The sequence below is a fragment of the Calypte anna genome, chromosome 1 (assembly GCF_003957555.1).
Source record: "Calypte anna isolate BGI_N300 chromosome 1, bCalAnn1_v1.p, whole genome shotgun sequence".
NCBI classification, from domain to species: Eukaryota; Metazoa; Chordata; class Aves; order Apodiformes; family Trochilidae; genus Calypte; species Calypte anna.
This window is the reverse complement of record NC_044244.1, coordinates 78,792,138-78,817,534: the sequence shown is the minus strand read 5'-3', so window position 1 is coordinate 78,817,534 and position 25,397 is coordinate 78,792,138. Positions and strand designations below refer to the sequence as shown.

Sequence of the window (25,397 nt, the reverse complement as noted above, 5' to 3'; positions counted from 1 at the left end):
AATCCTCTTAAAGGCTAAGGGAAATTGATAGTCAGCTGCAATGTGCAAACCATAGAAATGCCTAAGAAGGCATTATTAATACATTATTGAGCCCATATAATTTTCAAAATACTTTATAAAATACTGGTGAAAAATTTACCCCACCAGCTGATGGTAGGAATTCATATCAGGATTTCAAGAGGTTATGGAAAAAACCTCCTTCTAAAGCTCAAAAAAGTGAACTAATTAGTGAAACACAAAATGTGGTAAGCATGCTCAAACCCAACTTGTTTTGATTATTGTCAAGTTCTACAATTGTCTATTTGACAATTGATTAAAGTTCTACTTTTTACTTTGAGAGAAGAATACGACTCCTACTGGTGAAATGTTCTCTGGTGCTGCTTAGCCGTGAAAGAATTGTTTAATATTCAGGCACAGTTCTTAAATACACAAGTACAGAACCTGAGCTGTGGAAAATCAGTGTAACTCCACGGAAAATAGTGAACTGCAGTTTTTCTAAACTGTAATGGTCTTTTAAGCTCATGGCATTGACTTATACCTGCATTCTCTCTCTCCAGACCTCTCATGACTTATAGTAAGCTGCTTCCACTATATGGTGCTTACACAATGGCAAAGTAAGTAATCAGTCATGGAATAATACTGGTGTAATGGGTTATATCTCAACCAGAAAAAAAGATTGGGTAACCAGTGAGATGGTTACCAAGAGGAAAAACTTGTTCAGAGGTAAGGCAGAATTTGCTCACCACTGAGAATTCCCAAGGAAACAAGTGACTGACTGGTTAGGAGTTTGTTTGTAGTACTGCATTAGCAGTGCTTTGCAGTTAAAAACAGTGCTTTGTGGGTAAAGTACATGCATGTCAAATGTGTTATGATTATGAGGCCTGAACCAGAAAGCCAATTGTCCCTGAACCCTAGAAGAGATACTAATACAAAGAAGATTTTCCAGTACAGCCAGGTTTTTGGAAAATATTCTGATATTTTATGACAATCTCTGTGATAGTTGGAATACTGTTCAGTGGTGTAGAGCATCCACGAAGTAATCTAATGTGGTTTTCCGTGAGCATCAAATTTTGAGGTAACAGAAGAAGATTAATTTCCTACTAGAGTAATTGGAAGCTGCTCATGCTTGCTTCGGAATTGAATTTGTGTTCAGGAAGTGCTGGAAAGACAAACTGTAAGCTAAATTGAAGCAATCCAGTTTCAATTTACCTTCAACCATTAGTTAAATTTTTTGTGCCCCTTAAAAGCAATGCTACATAATGGGTACATAAGGAAGATTTGCATGTAGTAACTTGTGAGGGCTGAAACCACAAGATTTCTGGATGGCTTACCTAAGGAGGGAGACTTGAGAGGGCTTGGTGTAGCCTCAGTCTGCTTTTACTAAACATGATGGAGTTAACATCAAATTGAGCAATGCTAATATAAAACAAACTACATTTGGGTATCTGTTGTGTTTTTGTTGTTTGTTTTGGGTTTTTTTAAAGAAAGTGATACATCTTCTTCCATCTTGCATCTCTTTTTAGGACAGAGCCCTATGTCCCTTCAGCTACAAGAGGCAGCAAGGTCTTTGGTCCCAAGTCACGAACTTTGGGCACACAAACAGATTACAGGGATGGTGAAGCTCAGACAGATCCCTATTCCCCTGAATATGTAACTCGTGGTAGCTCAGTCCCTGAGCTTCTGACACTTGCTACACTCACTTGGGGTGAGTTGAAAAAACAAGATAAATTATAGTAATCATGTCCCATCTTCAGCAGGAGATTCTTTTTTTCTGTGTCAGGTTTATTCCCAGCCTTGGCAGCCCTTTGTAGTCTTCCTTTTGGGGCACTTATTTTCTCTATTTCTGAAATCAGTATGATATTTACCTACTTAACAGTGCTATTTTGGGGCCATTTCATAAAAAGTTTTGAACTTTTTCAATATAAAAAGGTCAAAAGTTTTACAAGTGTGAACTAGTAGCAGTTTTTCTATTTATCTGGAGTTCTTCAGCTGATCTCAATTAGACATTAGTAAAAAAACAATATGAAAACTGCTTACCTGTGATCCTCATCTCCCCTTGTCATACCTGCAGTAGAAATGGACACAAAGAAAGTGCTCAATTCAGAAAGTGTCTCCTGGAAAATTTTTTACTCTTTTGCAGCCTGTAGTAGAGGAATAAAGTGCTAGTATAATTGTAATGTCAAGTAAGCTATAGCAACTGTAGGTCCTACCTTTTGTCATACTGTAGAATTTTACTGGCCTTACAAGTATTTGCTTCTGCTATTGACTGTTCTGCTCATGTTTAACATAGAGGACTGTGCCCATCTAACGTTCTAATACCTTCTTGGTGGTAGTTATTTACTGGATTCACCATTCTCCTGAAGATCTTATGCCTCTTGTCCTTACATAGGTCGGGGGCTGCCAGCAGGACTAGATGAAGTGGAGATGATTGAACGTGCTCGGGAAAAACGTGCATGGGAAGCAACTCTTCCACCCCTGGACAGTCCCTCTCAAATTGCAAAGTGGAGGAAAATGATGGAAGATATGGAGAGGAAGGAGTGGGCCTTTAGAGAAAAGGAAATAGAAAAGTAGGAGTCTGATTGTAGTCTTTATTTCTTTTAAGTATGGGCTAGTGGAGAAGAACCATGAAGGTTTAAGGGATTGGCTGAAGGGCACAAGTCTTCTGTTTCTGTAAAAGATCCCTGATTTTGGGAAAGAATATTTTTGTGAAATTTAATACAAGATATTGCTACCACAATACTTACTTTTTAAAATTAAATATTAAGACAATATGCAATATGTAGTCAGTTGCTATGTAGGATTTGATGGTGACAGCATTGAACAACAGACTGCAGAATACAGTAGGTCATACCTGTCCTTTCAGGTTGCAGGAGCTTCGACTGGAAGTCTTTAAGAAGCTGCTGTGGAGGCAAGAGCAGATTCAGAATGAGCTGCGGTCCAAGCGCTTGGATGATCACTGGCAAAATCATCAGAAGGCTAAAGAAGAGAAAATAAAAAAAATTGAGCATGACTGTGCACTGAGTAGGTTTGAAAGACAGGGAGAGAGCAGCATGAGACTTAGTTTTGGGATGAGCCATTTCAGTTTTCATAGGGCTACTATCTTTATGCAAAGTGAAATAGCTTGCAGCCACCATATATATATATATATATATATATATATATGCATGGCCAGCATTTGTTTTGGTCAAGCAGGTCATGTAGTTATATTAAGCAGCAAAAGCTCTTGTGATTTTCCAAAGAAACAATTTTTTAGAACTATTTGTTTGAAGAACCTTCTCACATTCATATTTCCTTTTCAGTGCTCAGAAAACTGATAGCTAAGAGGAAGAATGTGATGGGGAAGCTGGAGAGACGAGATATCATTAGAGACTATTCTGACTTTGCATCACAAACATATGCTCCTTTGTCTAGAACTGGTTATTTCCCAGACAAACATTCTCAACGCTATGTGGTAGAAAATTTATATCTTAACACCTTTGCAGGTAAGACATTTTTGAAGACTTGATTTGTATGAGATAGGTACTTAAAATATTAAGAAAACTCAAATTTCTCTCCCCACCTCCATGACTTAATTGTTCATTTGTATTTCATAGGACTGTGTGAACTGGAAGCATGCCTTCCAGATTCTGTCACCCATGTCAAGATTAAAGCTCCAAAGCCTAAGTGCATGATCACAGAGACTGGATATGTTAAAAGATCAGCAAGGCTAGAGGTGGAGCTGGCGCAGGTGCACCAGGTATGGAGCTGCATCCACCAGCATGTCAGTTCCTTTTAGATTTGAACTGCTCAGAATTGCAGTCAGGAAAACACGTGTAAGCTTTCTTCCCATTTCCTGTGCTAAATTAAAATTTTCTGTAAGACAACTTCAATGACAGAATGGATCAGACACTCAGACTGTTGTAGGCCAATGATCAGTATTGTTCTGGATCTCAGCTTGTCAGTACCCTGTCTCCCTCACATCTATACTTCTGCTTCAACCCTAGAAAACAAGCATAGCTGCTTCTGTCTCCTACAGACCAGGTATTTGAATCAGAACCTATTGTGTAAGTTAGAAATTCTCTCCTGCCGTTTGCTTGTTCTCATTTCTCCCTTGCTTTTATAATGCACATGTGGCAAACATTCTGCTTACACCATAAAGCTACTGATAATTAAATAAACCAAATCTGGGTTCGTGTTCTAAAAGTTCTGTACATTTTAAAACATGTACATCTTAACTACATGTTGTAAAAACACCTGCAGCAAAACATGATTAAAGTAACCCCCCTCATAAAATGGGATCAGAATGGTGAATGCCCATCACTGTTGTTCCCAAACAACAGCAGCTGATTTGCTAACATGCTAATAGCGTTTTGCATATCTTAATATATCACAACCATTCATGCAGATGTGGTGTCCATTTATGCAATTAACCACTAAGGAAAGAAGGACCTCATTTGCATCTACAATCACAATATTTGTAAATTACGTGCACTTTTAAGTGTGCTTCTTGTGGTGCTCTTGAAGGTTATGTTTGGGGTTTTTTTTAATCACGTGTATTCTTGCCTGGCTGCTGTATTTCTGAAAAATACTGATTTTTCATTTGTAAAGCTTGTCAACTTTCAATTGTGCTTTATTTAGTGAAGAAATATTTTTTTATTGGAAGTTACCTGTATGGCTTTTTTCTTGTAGTGTAATTTAACTATACTCTCAATATAGATAGTAACTTTCTACTAATGAATTTTAAATAGAAATCTTGTTCTGCAAAATCAATTGTATTGTCTCTAATGTAAATTCCATTGGATCTTGTAAAAGATGAAACATTGCATTTGATTGTTATCCAGAAGGAAAATTTCAAAGAAAATCTTAAGTGCTATGGGAAGTGTTCAAGAACTAAGGACAGGGATTCACTATAGTTTTAGAGAAGAAGACGCAGTAATATCACAAGGATTTGAGTCTGGGTGCTTTTTGCATGAAATTCAAGTAATGACTCTGTATAATCTGGATCATAGCACAGTTCTCTCAGGCAGCAGAATGTTAGCCCAAGCATTCAGACCTGGACTCCAATTACAGCAATTGTATTCTGTTTGTTTAAAATACTTCTCATGGCCTGAAAAACTGCAGTGAAGTGTCTAAAATGTAATCATGTGGAAGAAGTATGCCCTAATGCTGGCTGCTCACACAATTATGTCTCTTCAAAGAAAAATTGGTGGCCAAAGATGAATGGCATGCAGAATACAGACAGACAGTTCTGCATATTTTCTCTCTTAAATCAATGTAGATCACTTGGTCTACATTAATTTATACCAGCTAAGGGGCTATCAAAACTCATACTAATTTTTCCACCACAGAAATGCAAAATTTTGTGATTTACTGTTTTAAAATCACAAAGCATTTCCTTTGCAGGCAAAGATGATAAATCCAAAATGCAAAATTTTACTGTTGCTTTTAGATATACAGAAGTAGACACCAGACTGGTTGGTTCAGACAAGCAGAAAGTACTGATACTGTGAAATACCCAGACTGCCTCGGCCACTGTTAGATTTCAACAAGCTTTCTGTGCGGTGCAACAAGAAATTACTGACCTGATTAGGGCTTGAACTCTGTGGCGCTGTTACTGTTCACTTCTCCTATCAAAGGCTTTTGCTTCTTAGGTTTGGTGACTATAGAATGTTCTGCCTTAGCAGAGCCTCTCTTGACATTTTCACCTCATAAGCTACTGGAGCTGTCAAGAACAGGAGTGCACAGTACTTGAGTTAACAGCATTTAGCATTTAAAAGGACAGCTCTCTTACCACCTGGCAAAGCAGTTGCAGTTACACCAACAACCTCCTTCACACACATTGTGAAAGAGGTTTAAAGCAGGCAATTAGAAATCATCTTAGAAGGGCACTGTGTTGCTTTGCATTATTCCTATAGCTGAGCAGGTAGATCACTTTCGAAAAGCCTCTTTTTAGTGCTGTCCTGGTATGTTTAATCTATTTTTTTTCTCCCGTAATGCTACGAATAAAGCAGAACTCTAGAAAATTTGGAGTAAGGAGAGATCTAGCTCTAGAATGAGTTAGTTTGATTTTCCCTGGGTAATCTGTGGTAGGAGGTAGTAAAAAGAGGAGTAATGCTAGATTTTGGCCTTGGAATTAACTAATCTTAATAAAGGAAGTTTCCAAGGTTTGCTTCACTGGCCAAGCAAGTGTCAGGATGGACTTAGTCCTCCTTATTATGTTGCTCTTGGTTTGCCAGAGAAGACCCAGGCCAGTCAGTCTCACCTCTGTGCCTCACAAGGTTATGTAGCCTCTCATCCTTCTGGAAACTGTGCTAAGGCACCTGGAAATAAGAAGGTGCTTGGTGACAGCCAACATGGCTTCACCAAAGGCAAATTGTGCCAGGCAAATTTGGACTCCTACAATGTGGTTACAGCATTGGTAGATAGGGGAAGAGCAACTGATGTAGTCTGTGTGGACTTGTGCAAAGCATTTGACTGACCTGAATGATAAACTTGTTTCTAAATTGGAGAAAGGCAGTCTTAGTGGATGAGTTGCAGTCAATGGCTTAATGTCCAAATGGAGACCACTCAGGAGTGGCATTCCTCAGGGGTCCTTATCGGGGCTGGTGCTGTCTAATATCTTTGTTGGCAACATGGGCAGTAGGACTGAGCATACCCTCACCAAGTTTGCCAAGGACACCAAGCTGTGTGGTGTGGTCTGCACACTGGAGGGAAGGGTTGCCATCCAGAAGAACTTTGACAGGCTTCAGATGTGGGCCCATGCAAACTTCATGAAGTTCAGTCAGGCCAGGTGCAAGATCCTGCACCTAGGTCGGGTCAATCCCAAGCACAATTACAGGTTGGGCAGAGAATAGACTGAGAACAGTCCTAAGGAGAACAACTTGAGAATGCTGGTGGATGAGAAGCTCAACAGGAGGCTGAAAGGTGTGCTTGCAGCCCAGAAAGCCAACCATATCCTGGGCTGTATTAAAAGAAGTATGACCACCAGGTGAAGAGAGGAGATTCTTCCCCTCTACTCCACTCATGAGACATCACCTAAGGTGCTGTGTCCAGTTCTGGAGCCCTCAGCACAGGAAGGACACAGAGCAGTTTGAGTGAGTCCAGAGCAGGGCTATGAAGATAATCAGCGGGCTGGAACATCTCTCCTATGAAGACAGGCTGAGAGAGTTGGGGTTGTTCAGCCTGGAGAAGAGAAGGCTCCAGGGAGAAATTATAGAAGCCTTCTACTGCCTGAAGGTGGTCTGCAGGAAAGCTGGAGAGGGACTTTTTACAAGGGCATACAGTAATAGGATGAGGGGAATTGGTTTTAGGCTGAAAGAAGGTAGATTTAGATTAGATATTAGGAAGAAAATCTTTAATGTGAGGGTGGTGAGACACTGGCACAGGTTGCCCAGGGAATCAGTGGCTGCTCCATCCCTGGAAGTGTTCAAGGCCAGGGTGGATGGGGCAACCTGGTCTGGTGGAAAGTGTCCCTACCCATGGCAGGGAGGGGTGGAACTAGATGATCTTTAAGGTCCCTTCCAACCCAAACTATTATGTAAGCCTATGATATTGAGGGTTTAAGCTTAAAGCTTGTAAGAAAGAATAAGCAATTATCCAAGGAGCTACAAAGAAGATCTCTTGAGAATAAGAACAGCTTGTTCCAGACTTGAAACTATGCAAAAAATAAGTGATTTCAGAAGCAGACTTTCGGAGGACCATTCTGAAACCTTTTGCAAGAGTATTATGTGCATTCAGTATTCCTTGAATAATTGTCTAAAACAAGAGAACATGGCTGAAATAGGAGTGACCCAAGATATACAGTAAAAACAATGATCTGTGTCTTAAGCCAGATTTGTAAAATGACAAGGAAAGCAAGTTCATAGCCAGGGCAGATGACAGTGCTTTAAGGAATGTAAGTGAGCCATTATGTAGACAGCCTTGTGTGAAAATCCAAGGCATTAAGGAGATAGTATAGTGATACAGGTAATTACTATAGGAAAGAAATGCAACTAGGTAACTGAATACAGCAAGGAATGGAGGAGCTGCTGAAGAAATCCCAGTGCAGAACAATGTGTGACTTTAGGCTGACTCCATATGCTCTGGTGACCTAAGGGGGGTGAAGTGTCAAGTAGTTTCAAAGTGCTAGGTCAGGATGATGTCAGTACAAAGAATCTCTCACCTAAGCATGAAGTGCAACTTATGTCATGTGGGCTTTCCTTTATCCAGTTGAGTAGGAAGGAGATGGGGGCCCCCAAGAATGTTTCTGGAGAAAATCTGTGAACTTCAAAGCATAAGAAAACCTGTTCAAGCAGTTATTTCATCAAGAAGAGATCTCCTGCACATAGTTAGTTGGCTCATGCTCAGACAAGCTCTAAGAGCTGTTATGTCAGTCTTGATCTGCAAAGATGTAGCATCCATGCTGCATTGCAAAATAGGTAGTCAGTCTCTGTCCCTGATGGTCTCACTTTCTTCATTCATGAGACAAAGGAGGAGAAACACAACTGTATAGTGCATGCTGTACATGAAAATAAAATACACCTAGTGTCTTGTGAAAAGGAGGGGATCACAGAGAAGGTAAGGAAAGAATCTAAAGAATGATTTCTTTGAACAGAGTTGTTTCTAAAGCTACTATCTGAAACTAGCAAACAAGCTAAAGTGTATGGCAAATAGCATGGGTGCCATTTGCTGGTCACTGCATTTGCCAGAAAAATGAAAAGGAGATTTGTTGGGTGGCCCAGTTCAGCCAGATCATACCTTACCTCTGAACCTATTACCTGAAAAAAGTAATGTAGTCCATCTCAGAAAAATTCAAGTGTGATATGTAGGCAGTAACATTTGAATTATGGTTTTCAGAAATTTAGCAATTTTTTTCTTTTTAAAGAAAGCATTTTACAGCAATTCTGGGGCCCTGGTCTCCCTGTTTTGAAGAAGGGTAACTTATTAGGATAGGCAGAACCAGTTAGTGCAAAAAAACACTTTTTTCTTTTCTTACATTAAAGTCTTACAATAACTTAAAACCTCAGATTAGAGAAAGGAAGTGATAAGCAATTTGACTTAGTAAAGACAGAAAAGTGGGCCAAAGACTATGCTGACATGATGAAGTAAAATGATTTCTGGAAACTGAAGTATTTCTCAAGTCTACGATAGTAAGAACTCCCTCTTGTCAGAAGTGCTCAATAGATTTTTCTATCCTTAGAAGTTGTTACACTGGTTTTATTTTGTTTTTCTGGGTAGCAAGAAATCTCTTTGGAAGTTAAGGTTTTATTAGAAAAATTCTTACAAATGTAAGATAGGATCTGTTGTTTTCAAAAGAATCACAATTACAGTAGTTTTTTTCTTTCAGTTCCTCCCCCCCAACAGCATGCAAACCACCTTACAAATCATAGCAAGCACTGGTATAATGTTCATGCCAGAGAGCTCAAAGGTTGTAAAATACAAGAAACAGAAAAATCTCTCAACATAACTATAACCATTTCACATGGCTTATAAGCAGTTTATAGGCTTTCATCCTTGCATTGTAACGTGGTCAATTTCAGAAGTTTTTGATAATAAAGCATTTTATTCCCTTCACTAGAAATCTCTCTCCTTTTCTGGAGCCATTAATTATCCTAGCCTGAAAGGTCAGCTCCAAATGCAAGAAGAGTTTTGTACAATGACCACTGGAGCTTCAAAACTTCATTAATTCTGCAATTAAATTATTTGCAAGTGCCATCAATTCCCTGTTACTGGATAGAGAGATTCAGCATGGGATTTTTTTCTTAAGTTTTTCTTTTGTTTCCCTCCCTAGTGAAACACTGTATTTGAACATATGAGAGAGAGCAAGCAAGAAAATAAAAGGTGCACTTTTCCTTCCAGGTCTGTGCTTTCAGTAACACTACAGATCCAACCCATACAGCAGTAGGATTAGAATTTTGAAAGAGCTTTAAATGTAGATACTCTCTTCCCTTTTCTTTGTGAGCCAAAGTGTGATGCCCTACAGCAGGCAAGCGTTGCCATGCAGTTGGAAATGATTATCTGCATATCTTGTTCTAAGTAGCTTGGCAGGACTTGGGCTCTCTAAACAGTTTGAAAATGTGTTGAAAGAGTTGAGGCTGTGCTGGCATTTTCTCTCCTCACCTGCTTTTACTGACAAGGTTTGTTGTCTGCCACCAAACAGCTGTGAGCAAGATAAACTCCACCTTTAATGGACTTCTATGTTTTCTTGGTAGGAGGAAGCTCTCAAGCAAGTCCATCTGCACAAATTACTGTGGATGCCACAGGGCTGCTGGGCAATTTCAGATGAACAGAGAAAAGTTTCAGAAATGTTTTGCAAGGAAGAGGTGCAGGGTCATCCAGTTCAGCCCTGCACAGTAACACTGTATGATACAAAGAAAGACTTTTCACTAAGGAAGGGCCACATAACTGTGACAGTACACTCTTCAAGTGACCTCTTCATAAAACCTCCTGATTACACATTTCTAACCTGCAGTAACAAGCATTATACCTATAGTTAAATGCAAAGAGTTAGAACCGTTCTCTGGTGCTATGTAAATTGTAATAAAATTGTGATATTCCTGCCCATTTTTCATTTTTGAAAGAATCTTACCTATATCTTGTAGGAAATTTTTTTTTGTTTTCATCATTACAAATGGAAAGTAATACACACAGCTGCCTCTGCTTGAATATTTGTCAGTGTTTAACTTAGTTCAATGAGATTCCCATTTTAAAATTAAAAAATAAATCTGAAATAGTTTGTTTTAGGGATGTATTAGAGAATACCAATGTTGGATTGATTTTAGGTGACTCACTCTACACAATTGCTGATGACTTATTTGTGAAAAGGGTAAAATAATTCATACTTCCTTTCTACATAGTATTTTGAAGCTCCTAACAGTACCTTCTCACCACCCAGTAGCCTCATTTGGTGACCGTATCCAGTCTTTCAGTTGATGTGCAGTAGGAAATGGAAGCCACAATCCTGCAAAGTCCAAAATATTTTAAGCTCCCTGTAGTCCCTGTGATCAGCAACAGTCAGCATCTAAAGAACTGGCCTTATTGTGGTGTTCTCTCAAGTCCAATTCTGATTAAGTTGTATTTCTATTCCAGGCACTACTGGAGAAGAAGAATAAAATCAAGGAGCCAAAGAAGCCCCTTCGTTATCTTGAAAAAGTAGAAAAGCCTGTTCCCCGGCCACCCACTCCATACCTAGAAAAAACATTGATTGTAAGTGGGCTGGTTTTAGCACTGTTTTTTCTGTTGATCCCTGAGTATTTCCTACACATTTTTAAAGGAAGGTTCAGAGAAGGAAGGGAGCTTTTTTTTTTTTGTGGATATTCATGTTAGAAATAGCCATCACTATTTCCCTAAGACTCTTTCAGCCTATCTTTGTTCTATAAAGATGATAGCAGCCAAATTATTAAAAATATTTTAAAATATTCTTGGTCAATTCCTTGATTAAATTTTATTTTATAAAGTCATAAGTTAGTTGATATGTTATTTCCTTGTTTTGGGGCAACAAGAAGGCAGATGATTATTATTGTTGTGTTTTCCACAACCACGAAAGTGAGAGAAAGCCTCACTAGATCACCCATGCTGTGTTCTTTTGTATAGTGTGGTATCCTGTTTTATACAGTCTATTTTAAGATGACTGAAAAAATAATATCTCCTTGGGAAGAGCTTTCCCCAGTGTTAGTAACTCCTATTAGATATTAGATATTGTATTGCAGTGGTAGATTTACATTATTTAAAATTACCTGTTTAGCAGATCTTTAAGTACTTCCAGGTAGTATGGAAAGAAATCAGATTTATCTGCCAGTTGTAGTCATTCTTGAGAGTGATTACAGATTTCAGTTTTGTTTTAAGGAGCTCCAATACAACAGAATTCCACCTAAATTAATTCTGTCAACATCTGTTATCTTCTCAAGTATCTTTATGTATGAACACATAAAAGAGTGGAGCTCTCCAGTGAAGCTCCATCTGTAAAATTGGGCCACTTCAGCCACTGAAGAGCAGCACTAACATCTCTGGCCTTGCAGAATCCAAGTAAGGTTTCTCCTACCAGCTGGCTATGAGAAGCATTGAAAGCAAGGCTCTTCTTTGTTAATATTTCCCTTCCTGCTGTACACAGATACCAACTGCTAAGTGCACCACTCTCTTTCCACTGCAGTTATGGATCTCAAAAGGAAAGTATGCCAGAGTGACAGGCTGAGGACATGTGCAGCAAAGGATATAAAAGAAAGAGTAGTGGAGGCAATATTGAAGGCCTTCTGAATTCCTCTTCCCTAGTCATTCCTTATACACTTAACTAACCACAACAGCAGAGCACTTCTGAATTCCTTCACTGGTTTATCACTTTCTCCCAGCCCTCTCTAGTTTTCAGCCTGCTCCTAGAGCCTTCTATATCCTAAATTCCCCTTTTTCTTTTCTTTTTCCTTTTTCTGCAGGAATGATAGGCTTTTTGTCTCCTCTCCCTCTTTCCTGCTTCTCTGCCTGCTACTAGGGAGGTGGGGAAGCTGATGATTGCCCTTACTAAGGCATCATTTGCAACAGTGGATAATACAATTACAGAAAACTGCATCTCACAAAAATTTAAATTAAAACCAAAGAGTTTGGCTTATGTGTCCAGTATATGGGTCATTTCCATTTTCAAACTTCTGTCTTGAAGGGGTTTCACATGTAGCCAGGAGATGTGGTACAATCTAACACTAACTTGACTGGAAATTCATCCTTTCTTTTCAGAGAAAGAGAACATACCAAATCATCAGGCAGTCTTTTGGCTAGTTCTGCTTTGCTCCTCCTGGGTGGTGGTATGGAACGGCAGGAATACTTCCTTTTTCTTTTGGAAAACTTCATCTGTAACACTTGAGAAAGATTCAAGCCCACACCACTTCTCTCATCCCACACTCTTCCCTGTTTTTCTGGCACTTCTAAAATACCGCATTTCAAAACAGACCTCAGAGACTTTTTATTAAAAAAATCTTATTTGCATTTTTCTTTAGCTTTATTTTTATCTTTCCCAGGCACCCAATGGGCTCTTTCATTCTGATACTGTCAACTCAAGACTAGACCTGTCAGCAAGAAACAGTGCTGCCAGTTATGCTTCCTTGTGTTAAAATAAGCCTTTCCCCCTTGCCCCATGGTCACTTTCCATTTCCCACTATATTCCATCATTCTTCCAAGCTGGTATCAGTCACATAATAGTAGGCCAGCAAAGTTCTCAAAGAGACAAATCATAGTATAATGTCATTAATTTTATTGTACTTTTACTTAAAATTACTTCCAAACTATCACTTTCCAGGTCTTAAATATACTGAGTTAATATATTTATATAATATAGGCCATATATCATATAATAATATATATTACATATATAATAAAGGCCACCACTGGATTAAATTTCAAAAGAAAAATTGTGTATGTTCCCTTTTAATTTATCTCTTTATTTATGATTAATAGCTCCTTTCACCTCCTTCAATAATAATTCCATCTCTTCGGTGTCTAGACCTGTTAAATTCATATTGCTGATGCCCATTTTCCAACATCAGAGTCAGTCAAGATAAAATAGTATTTCTAATGCATACAGTAATTCTCTCCATCAACATCTCCTTACTATTAGGTACTACCCTCTAAAGACCCTCTAAAATCTCAAATAGATACTAATCACAACACATTTTCCCCCAATTTTTTGTAAAATAGAAATATGTATTATTCTGACTCACCTTCACTTCCCTAGAAATGAGAAGAATGGTGTTCAGAAACAACTGAGGAAAAGCTGGATACAAGTTAGACTTTTTGACAGGAAAATGGATAATCTAGAGAAATCTCAGTCTCCAAAGAAACAATTAAATATTATGTGTGTTTTCTTGTGTTCCAGCAGGGGGAAGAGGAAACAGAACTGGCAGTGATCTTCCTGCAGAAGTTGCTCCGAGGCAGGGCAGTTCAGAACATGGTATTCTGTGTCTCTTTTTTTACTATCTTTCTTCAGAGTTATGGGAATGAGCGAAGGTGTGTTTGCTGTCTTTATTCCACAGATCTAATCAAAGGTAATGAGGCTTCTAGAGCGTGTCCTTCTGCCTGTTACCTAAAGTTCATCAAGGCTGAAGTCTTTGCTCTCCAGGCCAAATTTCTTACAGGAACTTCTATGTTCCTGTACATCTGTAAATGTCCCCTTGTTCTTGCCATACCCTACACTCAGCTGTTTAATTAGAGACTTCATAACAGAATTACTCAAATGGCAAATTCTAGACTACATTTTGCCTTAATTATGCCAAGATCCCAGGCATAAGAAACCTCCTACACCCCAGCAGGGCAGCTTCTATTTCGTACCATCTTTCCAGTTTCCTGTGATGGTGAGCATCACATCTCCTAAGATGAGGAGCAGTTGAAGAGTACCAACATGATTTCCAGAAGTACAGGACCCAATTACATTCAGAGGAATAGAAGTGGGTCTAGGTAAAAATTAATTGAGTAACCATGCCTCATGGGCTTTGTATTAAACAAGTCTTTCACTTTTGATCAGACCAGTCCAGAGGGGTTGTTTTTATGTGTGATGCATCCTTGTCTTCTTTTTGGATCATTGATGTTATCTCTTGCACTAGTTGTAAAATGTTTGTGAAATGTTCCTGTGTGGGACCCTGATGAGAGCTATAGCAAACATGCAATACTATGAAAGTGTCCTGAGATGGAATACAGACTTCACAGTCTTCTCCACTTCTGTGGTGGTCTGTAAGATGGATACTTGATGCCACTGCCAGACTGCTGACTTTCACACCATGAAATAGCACATTATTTTTAGGAATCTCCTGCCAGCTACTACTAGATCAGAAGTACCTGACTCAGTCAGACTCAGATGTGAGCAAAGGTTGAGTGATTCTTTGTTCTTGGATGTTGGAAGAGAGGGGGACTAAAATGTGTCAGGCAAGGGGTAGATCACAGCTCTGTAACAGGAACAGCACCAGAATCAGCAGCCTTCCTGGTAATTTACTGCTTAGAGCTGTTGCTGAGATCCCTCAGAAGGAGGGTCAGAGAACAGTAGCTATTGAAAAAGGAGGCATCTGACACTGAACTGAGGAAAGGGGATGGTGCTCACCCTGGGAAGCTTTAACCTTGATGCTCATATAACAGAACATCTGAAAGGATATCTCCTTTTTTGCTGGACAGTAGAGTTGCTGTTCTGCATTCCAGTGGTTTGAGTTTGGTGTGAAGGCAAACAGAAGTTAAAAAAAAATTATTATATTATAAAGTAGCAATGTGTCATCTATGTTCCACAGCAGAAGGTTTCAACTGGCATCTTCCATGCAGAAGGGTTTAGGCAAGATTTACCTGACAGCAGTAGTGTTTGCCTAAATGCAGCCACAAATCTCTTGTAGAGAATTAAGTATTAGACAGAAAGAGCTGACCCTGCAACTTGGAGAAAAAGGGTGTGCTCTGCTGGCAAAACATGTTGATCTGTATTACCCATTTAATGTGCTTGGTTGTTTAACTTTATTTTGAAGATGTTTGAAGGGAAGGAGAAGCGGCTGGAACTGATCCAAGAACTGCGCACAACTCACGCACTCCACGAGGATGGATGGCAGCTTTTGAAGGCAGAGAAGGAAATGATACTGGCCTTACAGCAACAGCACGACTTGAAAATGCACCAGGTTTGCTTGTATACTATCTGTGGAGGCTGATTCACAACACTGCCCTAACCAGGCATTCCGTGCTTGCAGTACCACCAACAGTCTTGCATTAAATTTCATTATGTTTTTTATTATCCACAGTACAGGAAGCACTCCAAGTTACAAAAATGCTCTCTTAGCATAGGCCAAGCCTTGAATGCCTGAGGGGCTAAAATTGCTCTCACTGCTGTGGAGTCTCTGGGGAATCTCAGGGACAGACTGAGGTGCCCTTACCACAGCTGCTGCCCAGGCTGCACTTGGCTTTGTTTGCAGACACAGCACTTATTTATATTAACAAGGCTTTGAACAAAGCACACTGTCACAATAACCTCCATTTTCCCACATTTCAATCCATTTGACTGGTATGACCTGGCATCACAATACGTGCTTGTTACTCATATCTGTCAGATATTTTACTGAATGTGTGTTACTGCTCTGTCATTTCCATATTCCTTTTCTAGCTTTGTACCCTCTCAGGGCCCTCCCTTAGGCATAAAACATCACAGAAGAAGCTAAAGCAAACTTAATTTGTAAATATCGCTGGGCTTGAGACTTCTAGGACCTTAGCAATAGGTAAGGTACATTGTTGTACTCACCACTGTTATGCAGAGAAGAAAAAATTTAGTCTCCATCCTCTACCAAGGATGATGTGAGAGCTGAAGATGCAAATTTCCATCCTAGTTCATTGCAGGGCCACAGCCTTCCAGAGGAAAGTGAATCAAATGGCACATGTTGGTCTGAAATGGATTGTAAAGAAATTTTGTGCAGACTTCACTGCATCTCAGATATAAAGTATTTCCCACATTACTGCAGATTTTTTCTATAGTTTTCACTGCATTCCTGCTTTTTCAATGACCAGCTGTAAAGCAATTTTGCAGGTTCCAGATAACAATAACAACATCTGCTGGCTAGCTGGCCTGGCGGAGTTTAAGTCAGACCACTGCTTCCTGATGGGTGGGCAGCAATAAAATTACCCATGAGATCTCAGTAAAAATTGAACCAGGTGGCTGCAGTTTACAATTTACCATTTCCAGATGCTTCCTCATACACAGCTCAGGTGTGGAATGCAGGAACACAGATTTTTTCTACTGGGGAATTAAAAAAAAACAACCAAAAAAGCCTCAGGCATTACAAAATTGAAAAGCTACTTTCCTGGAAGCCCAGGTGAGAATGAAGGAGAGTGCAGTTCAGACACCATAATGACCTTCACAGAGGAGAAGCAAGCAAATGGGGAGAGCCACTACCTCCCTCTGCTGGTATTTACCTCCTCTACTCTTGTTTTTTTCCATTATGTTTGTCCAAGGCTCAGGTCTTCAAGCATTTTGAACTACAAAACTGTATGTATGTGCAGCAGTTTTCTATGTGTAGCTATTTCAGAATTTCACTGATGACACAGAGCTCTACAGTTCTGATGCTCACATTTTATTTTTTTCAGTTTTTTGACCTGTCTAGTGTAAAAAGAAACATTTTTTTCAAGCAATGCTTCCTGCAGAAAGAAGATAGGAACTCCAGATAAAATGATCAACAACGAGGGGTTAAAAATTTGTGACTGTGTATATAACAAAACTTCCTGGGTTACTTTCCTCCATTTCACACTGGTTTTAGGCACAGCACCTGGAGCGATAGAGAGGAAGCAGCACATTAATTAGTTCCATGTTGTCCCTCCTGGTGGGCTCCTGCTGTTAGTGCATTGCTGCATCTTCATCTTGGAGGACCCCACCCCAGGCTAAGCACTGTCACTTCTGGGTATGTGCAACACTGACAATCCCACTGTCTTGAGATGCTGCATGAACAAGTGGTGCAGCACTACAAGAAAGCCATTTTCTTACTGCTTGTTCTTGGCCTATTTCAGCTCCATTTTGAGTTTTATATTGAGGTCTACTCTGTTACAGACTGTTGATTCCTACAGAGACAGTATCCCAGCCCATTCCCAACATTCTCTCCTGCCAAGGACTGTGGCATCATAGTCCATAGTGGAAATAAAGAACTTAACCATAGATCTTGTCCTTTTCCGAAGTGCAGTCACACATACCCAACCGTAACACTTGATGTGCCTGGAGTAAGGAGTGGATGGCACAGCTGAACACCTGTAATCTAGTCTCAGTCCTGTCACAGTCTTCCTGATTTTCCACTACTTGGAATTTAGTCTTATTTGCCCTTCTGCAAATCCAATGTAATTAATGTTTATTTGAACTTGTTAGCAGTTGGTAACTTGTAAAGTTTTAGGTAGCGACTCAGTACTTAAAATTTTAGGGACTCATGGCTGCTGTGTTACCTCAGCAAGTTATATCAGTTTGATTGCATCATGAATGTCCAACCAAAGATGTACCATTTTGCTGAGGTGGCTTTGAACTATAAAAACCATTTTGAATCCTTAGGAAATGACAGAAATGTGGTTGTATGTACTCACAATTGCAGTTTTCTAAACCTTTACTCAAGCTTCCTACTCATAAAGACTGAGGGTTTACTTTCCAAATGCTAGCAAGAAGCTTCATTTGTAACTTTTGCTCATATTTTTCTGTTCTGTTCTAGCTAAGCTTAGCAAGAAAGACAAAGGGTGTGAGCTGAAATTATTTCATTGTCACTTTTATACCTCCCATTCCTTGGTCTGGGCAGTGGAGCACTCCCCAGAAAGGCCTCATCAACTTAATATCCTCACAGCCACAGAAGTGGTTCATAGTAGTAGAATATACTGCATCTGGTGCTTCATCACCACCCACCCAAGCATAGGGGCTGCTTGTCCTAGTGTTACAGTATTTGAAATATTCCTGCAATTGCCATCAAAGCCTGCATACAGGAACATTACATTATCCAGGCCAGCACATGTAGAACAAGAAGAATGCAAAACTCCTGGGGTTGTCCCATGGCTGTAGTAGTCCCGGGGCTTCCAACAACATTCTTGGAAATTGTAAAACAATTCTTTGTTGCTTTTTTTTTTTTTAAAGCTGTCATCAGTAGAAAAACACCTGGCCAGGGAAGAAGGAAGGGTACTGGCAAACATGTTTGATTTCCTATCTAAAGAACTGGTGAGGCTGCAGGAAGAAAGGAAGATCCATGCTTTTGTCATGCTGGCTGAGAGGCAGAGGCGGATGCGGGAAGCGGAGGAGAGCGGACGGCGTCAGGTGGAAGAGAGGCAGCGTCAGGAAGAGGATGAGATTTTCAAACAGGCAAGAGAAGGAGACTGGTGGGACTGTGGGTGGTTTGTAGGAACTGCCTCCTTCTGGAGAAGGTGCAGATGGGAAGGAGATGCTTCAGCTCTGACTCTGGTGATAGCTAGTTTTAAAATTTAGGGGGGAAGACTTAGTGAAGAGAGGGTAATTCCTTCCTAAAAGAGTCATGGCTATTAAATTAAGAATGATCTCAATACCCAGCAGACAGTTCTGTTAGTCATATCATTAATAGATGTAACTTTCTAAATTTCCATAACAAAATTCTGTGGAGAACAGTTGCACCTGGATCATCTTCAGGAACAATGTTTTGTCAGCACTTGGTCTGTCCAGAAGAACTACTAAGTGTTCTCCCAGGAGCAATGCCTTTAAGCAAGGTTTTGAAAAGATAATAAAGTGGACTGCAAATACCAATATGTGCAAAAATTATTCTGAAGTAATGGTAGTGGATAACATAACCCTGATGTCCAGAAACAAAAATCCTGAATTGCCATATTCTATAAATTCTGTAGTCCTATTCCCTAACTCCTGACTGCATGAAGCATTTTTCTTCTAGTTGAAAGGAAGGAGTGGGAGCCTAAATGACTAAACCAATAATTTTCCAACTTTGTGGGAGGAGGTTAATACCAAGAGAGTCTGGCATCATGTTTATTTTTCTTTTAATTTTAGCTTCTCTTACCTTTTCTATGTCTTTGAGTGGGAGGCAAGGAGGGTCAAAGTGCCAGAAGTTTACACCCTTCAGAAGGGAAAGACACATTTCTAGAATATCTGCTCTACAACTGTTATAAAGAAACCAATAGTTTTGTCTTGCTTTTATTCATATTACTTTGACTGGCTTGATGGAATATTTTCCTTCAGGATTTGCTTGAATCAAAGCAGATTGATTTAGTCAGGTCCATAATGATGATCATTATTTGACAGTTCTTGCTCAGGGAACCATGAGAACTGAGGAAGCACCTGCCATTGCATTCAGAGAACTAACCTGCTGCAGCAGTAATGGCTCTCTGGATAAGTTTTTCTCCCACCACTGGTTCTTTCCCACACTTGTTTTTGTTCAATTAGAAAATAAATTTTTACACAAGTTACTCTTCCCAGAAAGCAGCTTTATAACCAAATCTCTAGGCTGTCCTGCCTGAAATTAGGAGTCTGGTGAAAATCTGTTGTTCTTCCTTCTTTGGAAATCTGCTTCCACCATGCTCCTGGCACAGCAATAGGCAGAGGAACAACATTCTGGTATTATGTTTCAGGTAGTGAAAATGCAGCAGAGAACTATTGACGCCTACTTGGAAGACATTATCCTGAGTACCATGGAGAACACAGCTGAAGAACAAGCCAGAGAAGAGGTTCAGAGAATGGCTGCAGAAATCAATGACATTGCTTATGAAATGGAAAGTCGGTATGTTACTAAACTGCAGACTATTTGCAGCAGCTTAGAATCTGCCTGACCATCTGCATCTGTGGTTAAGAGATGGGAAGGGCAGAGCAAAACTGTTGGTGATGGCTTCATTCGTGAAACTGGTGTATGGGAACCACGCTGCTGCTACCTGGTACATACATATAAATCCATCAAAGCCTTTTTTTCTATACAGCATATGCCAGATTCCCTTTGCAAATCACTTGCGGGATCTGTGAATCACCCTTTTTAGACCTCTCCGTGCCAATGTGATGCTGTGACTGAGCTCTAAGTGAATCTGGGAACTGCCTAAAGCAATACCCATTCATATTGGTCTTTTCAGTTATTTACACTCCTAGAGAAAATTAGTTTGAAAGAGATGCTAAAAGATACAGCTACAGAGCAGTCTTTCATTCTGGGGTGGCTGTTCTTTAAGAAACTGCCAATTTCCATGGGGGTCAGTCATACTGATGGCTGCCTGACAGGGCACTTTGAGTAGATTAAGTTGTTGAGAACACCACAGTCTTGTGTTTGGCTGGGGCATAGGCAGTGAATACTTTTTAGGGCCTGCCAAACTTCCAGTGAAGTTTCTATGCTCTTGTTTTGGAATTGAGCCATAAAAATCCCAGTGACACAGTGACTCTCCTATGGTACAGCAGCTGTGTATTTTATAACTAGATGAATACAAGCAGAATGTTGAAATCCTTGGGGAGATTGAAGCATAGATAATGCATGCAGCCCCTGGGCCAATTGGGAACCCACCAGACACTTGCATGGAAAAGAGCATAGGGACCAGCCAAATGCAGAGTCACAGAAGGGAAGAATTTAGCAAACTCAGCAGGGGGCCAAAGACTCCATTGACAAGGACACAAATCCTCAGACATATCTGCATGTCTAACTCAAGTTTGTCATCAGTGAGAACTGGGCTCCTGAATACCCTTGAGGGTAAGGAATCCAGAGTGATCTCCCTGGAAATATTGCTTTCCAATGCAGTATTGAACACACTGGCAGTGCAGTGCAAAGGGCAATAGTCACACTCTCACAATAAAGAGAGGCTCAGCTGACAATTCGTGCCCTGACAATACACTCTTTTGAAAATATCAGGAATATTTACAAGGGAATCTTGTGTTTGCAGAGGATTTCTGGAAAGAAAATCAAAATATTAATACCACTCTGCATCTGTTTTGTAGAAGAACTCGCCTACAGTCAGAAGAGATTGTAGCAGAGCTGGTTTATGATTTCTTGATTCCAGAAGCTGAGAAAACATCAATCAGAGAAAAAGGTAAGGAGTCCAAAAACTTCATCTTCTTTGTGAGCTGGTTCACCCTCCTCACTCTAGCTCACTGAAAGGAAAGATGCAGTACCAAGAATTGTCTTAGTTCTCTGAGATTCCACTTTTGCACTCTGCAGGTAGAAAGTCAAGTCCTCCATCCCTTTTTCACAAATTTCTCACAAGCTTTAGTCTTTTAAAATAGTGGCCTGAATTCAAACCAGATGTGAATTTGGTGTATCTACAACAATAAAACTACATGAGAAGAAACAGCCCATTAACCTTCAAAACCAAACTGGGATAAGTCTTAAAGTAGCGTGGATGTCTATTATATGGTAGCATTGTCTGTCATATGGTAATTTCTAAAAACTACAAGTTTGTAACAGGCAGATTACTTGAATATATGCCATACACAAAAGGAAGACACTGTTTTCCTAAGCTTTCCTCCTCCCCCCCAGTTGGTTGAGAGCAAGAAGTAAAGATAAGGTTTTAGGGTTGGCTGTAGTGGCATTGTGGTTTAAGCAGATAACCTTGCAAAGGGTGCTTCTGTTTAGCCAAAATGGTACAGTATCTGTCAAAATACAGAGGAGAAGACTCTGGAAACCTATGTATTGCACTGAGTGTCATGAATAAATGGCTATTCCTAAGTGGCATGTTTCCACTGACCAATACACTTAGAAGACCATAACTAAACCCACAGAAAATGGGTATATCCTAAGAAAAGCAATTGTAGCACAAGAGGGTCTGAACTGGTCCTTACAGTAGGACTTGAGAACAAAGGTACTTACTTCTTTTCTTTTTTTGTTGCTTTGTGAATGAAAACACAAACCTGCAAACGCATTTTCTGGTCTCTGAATTGTGTAAACTCCTTTCTTCCATAGTTTGTGTATTTGTCACAGCAGCAGTGTGCTGGCAGTTCTGTGTGAGCTTAAATCAGCTCACTACTTCTTAGCTCTGCTTCTGCAAGCCTGCCAAAGCAGGTGATGTAATTTTAGTCAATGAAGCATGGAGCTCTAACACACACAGGTTAGCCTGTTTCAGAGGGGAGAACAGAAAGATAAGACCTGGAGTTTGTCTAGGATTCTGGACAAATAGAGGTACCAGCAAGGAAGGAAAAACCGGGCCAGAAAAGACTGGGCTTAAATGCAGCAGCAGCTGATGAACAAAGCACCTCCAAAGCACTCCCATGCAGCAGAGCAAAAAAATCTTCAAAATCTATGATAACTGCAGTGAGTTTGCCTGGAAAGCAGAGCTAGACCCAGGCAAAAATTAAACGTGGGTTCTGGGGGAAAAGAATTGGAGCTATAGGTATGTAGTAAAAGCTCCTTCAAATGTGATCAGCTAAAATTTGCTACCATATTCTTCTGACAGCTGACAGCAAATGTCAGGAAGCAACCTGGCTCATGCTCTTTTCTGGTGTTGTGGCATGGAGTGGAAGGGACTTCACATGCTTAAGAGACAGCTGAATTCTACTAAATGTGTGCTCTGATGAACACACCCTGCCATTAACCCCCTGCACAGTGATGCATTCAGGGAAGCAGAATCAGTAATTATTCCATGTAAATCCAAAGGAAATATTATCAAAGAATGGTATTAGATCTCTTGAGTACACCAGTGTATTGCATTTCTGTGGCAGCTTTTAAAGCTTTTCCTCTATTCAGCCAGATTATGCATTATGAAACTGTGTTTTAGCAACTTGGCACATGCTTGAGCATGCACCTTCCTTGAAACTAGCAGGAAGTGATCTGAGATCACAGTTGTCTGCCCTGCCAGAGGAGCAAATCTATTTGTAGAGCAAAGATTTGAGGGCCTGCAAATTTTTGTCTTTGCCCACACTTTAGCTTTCCTCTATTTTACCATTACCTTTTTTTTTTTCCCCCCCCCCCCTTTTTTTTTGCACTCCTAATCATGAAAGCAGGGATTATTCAATACTGGCACATCCTGAAACCACCCTGTGCCTTGCTTCTGAACCTTCACTCACTGGAAGTCAATGTGCTGATATGAAAAAAAGTCTGATTTTAAAAAGAGTCACTCACCAATTTTAATCAGCTTTCTTTTAGATGATATTCACTGTGGCTGGAGGAAGGGACTGCAGTGATACCAGGAGAGTATTCCTGGCATAGTTGATGCATTTCATGCATACATGATTGAAGCCAAAATGCCTTGGGTAGAACAAGGTCTCTGGGTCTGGGAATCGAGAGCTGTCTGGCAAAAGTCAGGTCTTCAAATGCAGGTGAGATCCAGTTGCATTCACTGTCAACAAAATGGAGGCTGGAGATAGGTAAACATAAACAGGATGGGTTAGTAATGTTGTGCAAATGTATGAGAACAAGAAAGAGACCAGTGGTTCAGACTCACAGTTCAATTACAGCTCAGCCTTACAACATTAAGAACAAGGAAGTCTTGGACTTTTGCAGAGAAGTGACACGGTGAGAGCTCATTCCTGCAGTGTTCCCCACACCTTCCTCACAACCAGTATTTCACTTCCCATAATTGTTTAGCAGCATCTTTAGTCTAGAGAAAGAAAGAGCGAGCAAAAAATTGTGAAGAAGGGACTTTATAGCCCCACTGTAGGGGTTGGTCTTCAAAGTGAAATGCAGAGTTGGTTGCTGCTATTAGGTGGCAGTAGAACACTTTCAGCTGAAGTTAGATGGGCGTGATTTTTTTTTTTTTTTAACTGAGATAGGCTTTCCCATAGCTGCAGGAAGGCTAAAAGCTATCCTTCCCTTTTCTCCTATGGAGACCACTTAGCTGTACATTTCCAAGTAAAAATCTTACTTCTTTTTATGTGCAGTGAGGCGGGCCCAGAGAAAACACATCTATGCTGCTCATCGGATCATCCACAGGGATACAGAGAAGGTACTGGCTGATCTGACACTACATCAGGAGACACCTGTCAGCAAGATAGAGGGAGATGGATCAGACAAGGATCCCACAGCCTCCTAGAGACAGAAGATGAGCCACGTGAGTTTCCCTTTCCCTCTGTGATTTTAGCTCCGAGCATGATGAACAAGAGGGAAGCACATTAAATTTACTTTTTTCAGGACACCCAGAATGGAACATCCTCTCTCTCCTTTGTCTGTCCCTCCTCCTGCCTACCAGAGATGTTTTCTTGGAACCACACTGTATACATTTTGTTATGGGAGCCCTAGTCCAGCCCCTCCCCAGCTAGTTTTGAACCTCATTAGCTAATTTTCCTCATCTAATCATTGAGAGAAGCTTGAATGAGGAAGCAGTGTTAGCATTCCCTGTTTGTTTTCCCAGCACAGACCAATAAAGATGTGCACCTGGGCTTTCCATGGTATTTCCTTGTACCTATAACATTAAACGAAAAAATATTTGTGGTAAACTTGGAGCTGACACCATGGATAGTGTCGTTCCTAAAGCATGTCCCACTGGTTTCCTTAGAGAATTAAAGCAAAGAGTGGCCTTCTGCATTAGCACTGCTATTAATAAAGCACTGAAGTTGAATAAAAACAGTCAGATCTTGCATCATCTTTTCACATAATTAGTCCTTGCATAAAGAAAAGGCACCCTTGACCTCAGCAGAGTGGTTCCTGCCAACCAGGCAGTGTCTGGCACTAATAACTGAGGCTAAATGATAGGAGAATGACACGCAGGGGCTGATGTGTCCTGTGCAAAGAACCCATTAGCTAGTGCTTACAGCTTTTCCAGAAATGTTACTCTTTGAGCCGACCTCTGCTTGCTTTTTATCATCCCAAAGGAGGACAATTCTGGAAAGAATCTTATTTTTTTCTTAGACCAGAGTTAGTCACTCTGCCAGAAAGGATGCTGGCTTTGCCTTGTTTACAAGCACGGGGGTGCTCCAGCTCAGATGTCAGCAATCAGCAGGCTGCAGACAGGCGCAGTGCTGCTGATCAGAGAGCTGTCAAGGACCTGCTTCAGCTCTCCAGCACCCCACCTGTCAAAATTCCTGATGCCTGTAGGTTCAGCATCAGAAAGGTACA

General features: G+C 40.3%; 1 protein-coding gene across 1 annotated transcript in view; it reads left to right on the top strand.

Moving 5' to 3' along the window:
• MAATS1 (MYCBP associated and testis expressed 1) overlaps positions 1-24,831 on the top strand; it is a 31,944-nt gene extending 7,113 nt beyond the window's left edge. Inside the window, exons 5-18 of the mRNA XM_030469230.1 lie at positions 558-614; positions 1,524-1,705; positions 2,390-2,567; positions 2,864-3,021; positions 3,300-3,482; positions 3,594-3,736; positions 11,047-11,163; positions 13,817-13,888; positions 15,435-15,581; positions 18,545-18,766; positions 20,014-20,162; positions 21,350-21,441; positions 24,224-24,393; positions 24,474-24,831. Coding sequence (XP_030325090.1) covers positions 558-614; positions 1,524-1,705; positions 2,390-2,567; positions 2,864-3,021; positions 3,300-3,482; positions 3,594-3,736; positions 11,047-11,163; positions 13,817-13,888; positions 15,435-15,581; positions 18,545-18,766; positions 20,014-20,162; positions 21,350-21,441; positions 24,224-24,375 — 1,852 coding nt within the window. The 3' untranslated portion in view covers positions 24,376-24,393; positions 24,474-24,831. The remainder of the gene's footprint in view (positions 1-557; positions 615-1,523; positions 1,706-2,389; positions 2,568-2,863; positions 3,022-3,299; positions 3,483-3,593; positions 3,737-11,046; positions 11,164-13,816; positions 13,889-15,434; positions 15,582-18,544; positions 18,767-20,013; positions 20,163-21,349; positions 21,442-24,223; positions 24,394-24,473) is intronic.
• The last annotated feature ends 566 nt before the right edge of the window (positions 24,832-25,397 follow it).